A 10,405-nucleotide genomic window follows, 5' to 3' on the forward strand; every position below is an offset into this window, starting at 1 on the left:
TGACCTCATACGTCATGCTCCCGGAACTGCTTCCGTGTACAACTGTTGGCGCAAGCTACATTAAAGTGATTATTACGTTTTGAATATGGATATTATAAAACACATCGATTCGCTACAGAAGGTCTTTGTTCACCCCATGGAGCCATGTAGATGGGCGCTTTTTATTTAACTTATTTTGGACTGAAGCAATGCAACACCCGCTGACTGCACTAGGCTACACAATCATGGGGAAGTCTGCTGATCTGACAGTTGTCCAGAAGACAATCATTGACACAATAAATGAACTTTTCCATGACATTCTAATTTATTGAGATGCACCTGTACACCTAGGATGCCTCGGGGGTGAGTAAAACTGTGGTAATATGATCATATTTTCTTGACCTTGTAAGCACTCTAGCCGCTGCATTTTGGACTACCTGTAGCTTGTTTACTAAAGATGCAGGACAACCACCTTGCAGTGCATTACAATAGTCCAGTCTAGAGGTCATTAATGCATGAACTAGCTTTTCTGCATCAGAAACAGGCAACATGTTTCGTAGCTTGGCAATGTTTCTAAGATACAACTTTCAAGCTTTATGAAAGGCTCATGAAATTAGAAACTAAAAATAGAAACCCCTTTCTTTCGGCTCCCTCCATTTCCATAAAAATCATCCATTTGCTGAATGACTCTAATTTCCACTCTGTTCTCCTTCTTCCTTCGCTGCCCTTCTCGTTCTTAACTTTTTCTAAGTCGTTCTAATATCTTTCAGCTCAGCAGGGCTCTATTGTCTCTAAGTGCATGGCTGTTTTTGTCTTCTGTCTGTTGAAGATCAGCCACTCCTCCTAACGCTCCTCCAGGACTCTGAAGGTGAGGTGACGCTGTGTCTCCCACTCTCTGCTCTTCATCTCTCTGCTTCTCTCATACTCTATATGTGCGTCTATACTAGCCAACACAGCATATTATTCATGTATTATTTGTCTAACAAATCAAAAAATTATTATTATTATTATTACTGGACACACTTGCACATAAATATTTCATTTAATTCATATAATAATTCTATATGTAAGTGCAAGTGTGTTCGAATAGCATCAATTATATATATAATAAATAAATATATATTAGGGCTGTCGAAATTAACTCGTTAACGAAAATTCAATTTAACGGCACTAATTTTATTAACGCGCAAATAACGCAGCACACATTTTCTGTTTGACCCGTGGCCTAGCCCGTAGCTGGAGAAATGGAGATACGGTGTTGCCAACTTAGTGACTTTGCAGACCCCTTTAGCAACTTTTTTTTGCCAAAAAAGTGCCAAATCTTTAGGGTTTGCCCAAACCTTAGGCCTATTTAGTTTCTGAGACTCGCCGTTACTGCTTTCCCAGTGTGCGCACACCTCTTTCTCTTTTTCTTTCTCTGCGTCTGCTCTGTTCAGCGAGCGGCTGAGAGGAGCAACATTTCAGTTAAAACAGACATTATGTTGCTTCTCTAATTTCACTTGCAAGTATAGCCGAAATCACAGCACAGCTATTGTCTTTATCTTATGTGTATTTGATCTCATCAGACGACGGCTTGATTATAAATCAGGATTTTTGTTCTGAGAAACTTCTTGAAAGGGAGAGCTATGTAGTTTTAACGGCTTGCGTTTCAGTCACTATTTCATATTCATTCGGTTGTCTGACAACTTTCCTGCAAATAATGTAAACAGGCTTGTGTAAGTAAATGAATTGCTCAGTGCAAAGAAAGAGAAGTAATGGGAGCCTGGTATTTCTATGTTCTTTTTTCATGTGTCTAATAGACATGAACAAGTTCTTTGAAAAACATCTATGAGCTTTGAAACATGTCTAGTCTCCATGCTCTATGTTGACTATGGTTTCACTAATAATAAACGTACATTTGCATAAAGCATCCATATTTGTCCATGCCCATGTTGATTAGAGTATTAAAAACTTGAAAAGTATTCATTTAAGGTACATTTAGAACAGATAAAAATGTGCAATTAAATTGCGATTAATCACGAGTTAACTCATGACAATCATGTGATTAATCACGATTAAATATTTTAATCGATTGCCAGTCCTTATATATATTATTATTATTATATATAAATTATAGTTATTAATAATAATTATAGCTATGTATAATAATATTATATAATATTATTATTTATCAATATTAATTAATTATAATTTCTCTCTCTCTCTCTCTATATATATATAAATAAGTAGTAAATTACAGTTAGTAATAATAATGTTAATATTAATAATAGATATGTATAATAATATATATCTAATAATGATTGAAATATTATTATTATTATGCTATTTGGACATACTTGCACATGTATTTATTATAGTAAATTATATTAAATACTAATTTAATGAAATACTGGTAAAAGTAATGGTAAATTATAGTTAGTAATGATAAAAATTATGATAATAATAAAAATAGTTATGTATTACATTATACTTATAATGTATAGTAATAATGATGATGACAATAATAGAAATATGCATTATTATTATTATTATTATTATTAATAATAATAATAATATTTGACTAATAATCATATAATCATAACTGCTGTAATTTACTAATTTATTATGTTAATGGTATTTTCTATTTATATATTATGGTATTGGGCACACAGTGTGCGTGTGCGTGTGTTTGTATACTTACATATTTTTGATACTTTGTTGCCTGCAGCAGCCGTCTGTTTCTTATAAATATATTGCTTTAGCAATAAAACATTGACTTTTTGACAAGCTAAATATGATTATAAACCAGGTCAGAATCTAATAAACGAGGCAGTGGTCTACGCCCAACCAGGGGCACTTTAATATTGCTCCTGCCGACTGGAGATGATAATTAATATTGTGTCATTTAAATCCCAATCTCTGAGACATGAGGCTGTAATCTATTTTCCTGAGGCCGGCTCCCATCAGCTCGAGTTGAACTAATAGATCTGCCACTGAGTGCTAATTATTGTCTGCTTTAGCACACAACTCCTGAATGCAATCATTACCCACACAGATGGGCCGAACCCGTTCAATTATTTTGCTTCTTGTCAGCCGTAATGACGAGTTATTGCACACTTCCCATAATGTCAGTGCGCTGAGTGCTTTTTAATAATAGATGAGGTTTATTGTTTTGTTTTAATCTTCTGCTAAAGTGACTCATTGGTCCTCCTGTGTCTTGCAGAAATTAGAGGAGTTTCTCTTCTGTTTGGAGGACACGTCTCCTGAGGTGAGTGACGGCCTTCGCTCTGCTGTGTTTGCAGGAATCTGATGTTAAACATGTGGGCTGTTAAAGTTCATCCAGAAATTAAACACTCTCATCGTTTACATTTCCGTCTGTCCATCATACAATGTCATCGTTTGACTTCAGAATGTAACTTTATAAGGAGCTTGGGCTTCTTTTATGGTGCATTTGGTCATTTTTTGATTTTGACATCCCCTTTTTTATTCACTTTTGTAAGAAAGAAAATTATATGTATTCGGAATAACATTTATAATATTAATATTTATAATAATAATAATATTTTTTAATAAAACAATATTTTGTATAATTTTGTAATGTGCTTTTTTTATCTAATTTTGTTTAGTTACATTTATTATCATTTTGCTATGTGCTTTTAACATTTTTTATATTATTATTTATGTTTTTAATCTTTTTTTATTTTACTATTTACGTTTAATTAATTTATTACGTTTTCCCCTTGTTTTACTGTTTTGGTTTAAGTTTTAGTTCAGTTTTAATATTTTCAGTTGTTTTCCAGCTAATATGTTTATTTTATTTCAGCTTTATTTCAATTAAGAAAAATGTTTGTAATATGTTTGTATATACCGTATTGGCCCGAATATAAGACGACCCTGATTATAAGACGACCCCCCTTTTTCCAGATGTACCTTTTGGAAAAAGGCTTTTTAAAAAACAAATCTTGTTTTTCTCAGTAAAACACATTTTGTCTTCAATTATTTTCATATTGCCTATTTTTCCTATTTAAATTTTGTTTTGAAAGTATGGTAAAAACTGGTAAAATGTACCAACAATTATTATAAAAAAGCAAAAAAAAAAACAGGTAGCCCATCTGAATTAGGACATTTAGGCTATCCATCTAATAGTAGCCTACCAAAATCTTATTAACAGTAGAAGTTCAATCTTACTGTAGTCTTCAAATCTGGGTACGGTCTTACGTTTTAAAATCACAAAGAGAGGTTGATGCCATCAGTCACGACTGATGCAGCTGTAAGGTTTTCTTTTTCTTTTGTTTTTACTCGCGATCTTTACAACACGCATTACATTACGTATTTCATGGCACACTTGTTTTATGCGTATTTGGCTCCACCTATTGTTGTGGGTGTATTATTGACATGTCAAAGTCTAGACCCCGAATATAAGACGACCGCGTTTTTTCAGATGTTGACATTGTCTTATATTCGGGTCAATACGGTATATATATATATATTATATATTAGCTTTCATTTATTTAATTGGTTAATTTAGTACTATAAATTAAACTAAATGAAAGTGAGATACATTGTCTTGGCAACAGGTTGAATTCATTTTTTTTATGTCAGTTAACATTTTGTTATTATCATTATTTCAGGTAAAATGCTTTTTTTATGGTTTTAATTTAATTTAATTTAACTCTAATATTCCTGAGTTAAAGCAGACCAGTCTCACAATCAGCATTAGAAAGCAACATGCTGGTGTTCCTTTTTGCATAATACCTACAGCATTGCATTGTGGGAAATGGAAAAATCGAGCCTGTAATGGGGTTTGCATAAGCAGGGATTTTAATTAAAGCCACCCTGACCTCTTGCTCAATACTTGAACTTCAGCACCTGACAGTGTGAACAATGTTCAATCGATAAACAGCCCATCAATCTATCTGTTCAATGCAGTGTTTGTGTCAGCGGTGCCTCCTCAAAGCCATACCAGTGTTACAGCTGACATAAACATTAAAGGGGTCCTATTATGCTCTTTTACAAAGTCTTGATTTTGTTTTGGGGGTGTACTAGAACATGCTCTCATGCTTGGTGGTTCGAAAAACGCATTATTTTTCACATAATTTACATTATTACAATACCTTTCTCCCCAGGCTGGCACAAACGGCATTCGAATTTCTGTATGCGGGAATTATTTTAATGATATTCTAATGAGCCGCTTTGCGATATCACAAAGCCCGGAAACCAACGCTGTAGTCCAAACGAACCGTTCGTTGTAGTTCTTGAAAAGGGATTTAAAAAAAACGAAATATCTCCCTTTGGAGTGGACTTTGAGATTTGTAACTTTCTAGATCTTTTTTATGCCCAAACATACACAGCATTCGAATTTCTGTATGCGGGAATTATTTTAATGATATTCTAATGAGCCGCTTTGCGATATCACAAAGCCCGGAAACCAACGCTGTAGTCCAAACGAGCCGTTTGTTCTAGTTCTTGTAAAGGGATTTTAAAAAAACGAAATATCTCCCTTTGGAGTGGACTTTGAGATTTGTAACTTTCTAGATCTTTTTTATGCCCAAACATACACACTACACACTGACTAAAATTTAAAAAAGTGAAAAAGCATAATAGGACCCCTTTAAAATATTACATTCCTTCTGAACCAGGAACCAGAACAACAGACCAAAGATATTGATGAGGGCTTAGTTTCAATAGGAAATATCTCACATAGGACAGAATTGTGTTTGTCAATCCATTGCTATCAGTCTGATCTGGTCTGGTTTGCATATGGTTTGACCAGTTCTTAACTTTAATAGATAAGGCAGACCCTGTGTCTGGACCAAGAAAAAGCATTTGTTACAGCAGCAGAGAATGAATAATATAGTCGCTTCCCACATTTTAGGACTTTTTAGTGGATCATGTTTTATAGCAAAGTCTTGAATTATCAGATATCGTATTATTGTCGTGCGTATGTGGGGTAAAGCAGCGGAGCTTTTATTATGCCACAGTCGACCGCTTCCGCTGCTTCTGGTCGTGCGTATGTAGGGTAAAGCAGCTCTGTTTTATCATACTAGATACATTTGAACGTTCTGTTATAATGCTACTTTGTGCGTTCGTCACTGGTCTATTAAAACACACAACACATTAAAGCGTCTTTGGTGTTTCCATGTTTTCTACAAAACATAACCGGAAATCGAGGGGTTATGACGTCATTGGCAGGCGACAGGGTAAAGCAGCTCTGTTTTATCATACTAGATACATTTGAAAGTCACTGGTCTATTAAAGCACACAACACATTAAAGCGTCTTTGGTGTTTCCATGTTTTCTACAAAACATAACCGGAAATCGAGGGGTTATGACGTCATTGGCAGGCGACACAATGACACTATAGACACGGTCCGTGTCACTAGTTAAAATTGCTTTAAAATTTAAACATTCTTCGAAACATTTGGGATAATGTAAGTACACAAGTCAGCAAAATATATAACACTGTTCTAGTGGTTTTCGGATATTTAAATTAAAAAATCGTACATATTGTGCCTTTACTTACATCTATTTAGTGCTCTCAAACGGTTAATCGTGATTAATCACATCCAAAAAAGTTTTTGTTTACATAATATTTGGTATGTGTAATGTGTATATTTACTATGTGTGTATATATATACTGTATATAAATACACACACATGCATGAATATATTTCAGAAAAAAACTATTGTTTATATATTAAATATATTTATTTAAAATATAAATTATATGAATATAAATATAGACATGTAAATATTTTCAAAATATATACTGTATGTGTGTACATTTACTGTATATATACATAATAAATATAAACAGAACACATATATTATGCAAACAAAAACTTTTATTTTGTATGCGATTAATCGCGATTAATTGTTTGACAGCACTAAATCTATTATAATTTATATAAATATTTTAAATATTTTTTATGCAGTATATGTTCAGTTTTCATTTTCATTTTTATTTATTCAATTTTATTAGTTACATTTTTAGTAATTTTGTTATGTGCTTTTAACATTTTTATTTGTTTTCAATATATTCTATTTAGGTTTCATTTATTTTTATTTCAGTTTTACTTTTAGTAATTTTAGTGTTACAAATCAAGCTTATTTCAGTTAGTTGCCAAGGCAACATTTCTAATTTTGTTTAGTTTTTGTTTTACGTCTAATATTTGTATCTCTCCTCCTGGTTTATTTCAGCTTAATTTCAATTAACAAAAATTTTTTAATAGGTTTAGTTTTAATTGTTGTCTAGATGTTCTGCAGGTAGGGAGCTCAGTAGGTTTTTTATATATATATATATATATAATTATTATTATTATTATAATTTTTTTAATTTTACTATTTAGGTTTAGTTTAGTTCTCACAATTTTAGTGTTTCAACTTAATCTTATTTCAGTTTGCTGCCAGGGCAACATTTCTAATTTCGTTTAGTTTGTTTAGTCAGTGCTAGAAGACCATCAACCGAACCTCTCATTAAATACCCTGCAAATCTCTTCTTAAGTGCATTTGATATGATCAGAATTATACTGATCTTTCCTTTGTGAAGGATTTCTGTAGTATTATGCCTCCCGTGATTATCACAAAGGTACAATTTTTGCAGTCTATATGCAGTCTGTGTCCTTTTAGATGCAATAAAGCGATGGCGGTGACCTTTAAAAACATTCAACCAGCATGATTTCCATTACACCTCAATAACTGTATCGCTCAGGCCGTTCGGTGCGGCTGTTGTTCTCGAATGCGTCCCTGGAGACTCCAGCCTCATTCAGAAGTGTATTAATTCGCCCGCAGTGTGAAGTTAGCGTCTATAAAAGGTGTTTCATTAGCTGGTGTGGGGGGTCTAAGAATAGACCGCAGACCTCATTAAAGCGACACGAGGCCGTTCCTGAGAGAACCGGGGCGGACGTGAGTCAGTCGACCACCTCAAGACGCTCTCTGACTCCGAGCGCCGGAGAAAAACAGTGAATCACGCTTTGATTGAATTGGGACGGAGCCGACCGTGCGGACCTGTCCCACTTACCTGGCTGCCTCTAAACTGTTGGGTGAAGTCATTAGCGTGGTGCGGAGGAACACGCTGTCGGTTCAGGACTCTGATGAGGAGAAGAGGAGCTGACAGCCGCGCTCACGTCTGACCTCACAGTCACTAACGGTTTAACGTCACCGTTTATACTTCACTGCTTTAAGATTATGGATAGTTTCACTGTTTTCAGTGACTGACCCAGTTAGCACACGCTTGTCTCAGAGATGCTTCTTAAAGATCATCTGGAAAGCATCACAGTCTATTTTATCCCTCATTTTTGTGCACAAACTTTTTGTGTATTTATATACTATTATAGTATTTATTAATATTTTGAATTAGCTTTTTTATACTTCCAGTTTTCATTTTAATTTGAGTTAGTTTGACTAATTTTGTACTTTTTATTAGTTTTTTTATATTTAGCTTTTTTAAATTACAGTTTTAGTTATTTTAGTGCTTAAAATTATTTTGTCAGTTAGTTGCAAAGACAACATTTATATTTTTTATATCTAATTTTAATCTAATTTTATTAATCTAATTATTGTCTTTTTTTAGATTTAAATTAACAAAAATATTTTAATAGTTTTAGTTGCTTGATGCTTGTAAAAGCATCACAATCTATTTGATCACTTATTTTGTGCATAAACCATACAAATCAGTGTTATTTTAGTATTATTATTCACTTCATTTTGATTTTAGTTGAAGTTTTAATAATTGTATGTGCTTTTGTCATTTTTATTAGTGTTTTAATTTCTTTGTACCTTTATTGTTATTATTATTATTACTATAATTATTCGTTTTAGTAATTTTAGCACTTCAACTTATTTTATTGCAGTTAGTTGCAAAAGCATCCTTTCTATTTTATTTATTTTTTTAAAGGTTATTTATAATATTTATACTTTATTTCAGCTTTATTTAAATTAATGAAAATTATTTTTAATAGTTTTAGTTTGCTTGGTGCTTGTAAAATATAATTTGAAAAGCATCACAATCTATTTTATCCCTCATTTTTGTGTACAAACCATAACAATCAGTGATATTTTAGTATTATTTATATACTATTTTATATATATATATATATATATATATATATATATATATATATTAGGGGTAGAATGGTACAAAGATTTCACGGTTCGGTGCGTACCTCGGTTCGGGGGTCACGGTTCTATACGATTTCGGTACAACGGGGAAAAAAAAAACAAACCAACTATGCCGGACTGCTCATTAGATAATTCACTATTAATAGTGCTCATATTTAGTGGTAGGAGTTTGTTCAAACACTAACTCTGAGAATTACAACGTAACTCGTTACTAAGTAGTCGGATGTACAATTTTGACCTAGCGGATGATAAAACATTAAAGAATCCCATAACCCCAAAATCAAACCATAAGCGAGAAACTCAAATCATATGACTATTTTGACTTAGACATAGAAACAACTCAGAACACCATAACAACCACCCAGAACACCCAAGGAACCACCCTAAGCACCCTAGCAACGCTTTAGAAACTACCCAGAACACCTCAGTATAGCAACGCCCTAGAAACCACCCAGAACATCTTAGCAAAACCCTAACAACCACCCAGATCACCCTAGTAACACTCTAGCAACCATCCAGATAACCCTAGCAATGCAACACACTAGACACCACCCAGAGCGCCTTGGCAACCATCCAGAATATTCTAGCAACCACCCAGATCACCCTAGTAACACTCTAGCAACCATCCAGATAACCCTAGCAATGCAACACACTAGACACCACCCAGAGCGCCTTGGCAACCATCCAGAATATTCTAGCAACCACCCAGATTACCCTAGCAATGCAACACCCTAGAAACCACCCAGAACACCTTAGCAACCACCCAGAACATCCTAGCAACCACCCAGATCACCCTAGCAATGCCCTAACAACCATCCATATTAACCTAGTAATGCAACACCCTAGAAACCACCCAGAGCACCTTAGCAACCACCCAGAACATCCTAACAATGCCCTAGCAACCCTCCAGATCACCCTAACAACACCCTAGCAACCACCCAGAGCACCTTAGCAACCACCCAGAACATCCTAGCTTCACAGTGGTGAATTTTGCCTGTCCAAACACCACACTTGTCTTCTGAATATGTAGTTTTAGTCAGTTATTCTGAGCTCATTATGAGTGTGTCTCTAATGGAAGCCCTCAGGGTTTCTTCAGGTCTCTCTGAATGGCTGGAATGAAATGATATGTGCGCTCCGTTCACCTTGGCAACCATCCAGAATATTCTAGCAACCACCCAGATCACCCTAGCAATGCAACACCCTAGAAACCACCCAGAGCGCCTTAGCAACCACCCAGAACATCCTAGCAACCATCCAGATCACCTTAGCAACGCCCTAACAACCATCCATATTAACCTAGTAATGCAACACCCTAGAAACCACCCAG

At 34.3% G+C, this 10,405-nt stretch overlaps 1 protein-coding gene across 2 annotated transcripts in view; it reads left to right on the plus strand.

Annotated features, from left to right (window-relative positions):
- The window catches only part of LOC107557735 (disrupted in schizophrenia 1 protein-like), a 61,340-nt gene extending 58,043 nt beyond the window's left edge, over positions 1 to 3,297 (plus strand). For both annotated transcript variants that reach the window (XM_016241261.1, XM_016241262.1), the window contains exon 12: positions 3,182 to 3,297. In XM_016241261.1, the coding sequence (XP_016096747.1) occupies positions 3,182 to 3,268 (87 nt within the window). In that variant the 3' untranslated portion in view covers positions 3,269 to 3,297. The remainder of the gene's footprint in view (positions 1 to 3,181) is intronic.
- Positions 3,298 to 10,405: the final 7,108 nt, after the last annotated feature.

The sequence above is a fragment of the Sinocyclocheilus grahami genome, unplaced genomic scaffold (genome assembly GCF_001515645.1).
Source record: "Sinocyclocheilus grahami isolate Dianchi unplaced genomic scaffold, SAMN03320097.WGS_v1.1 scaffold616.1, whole genome shotgun sequence".
Taxonomy (NCBI): Eukaryota; Metazoa; Chordata; class Actinopteri; order Cypriniformes; family Cyprinidae; genus Sinocyclocheilus; species Sinocyclocheilus grahami.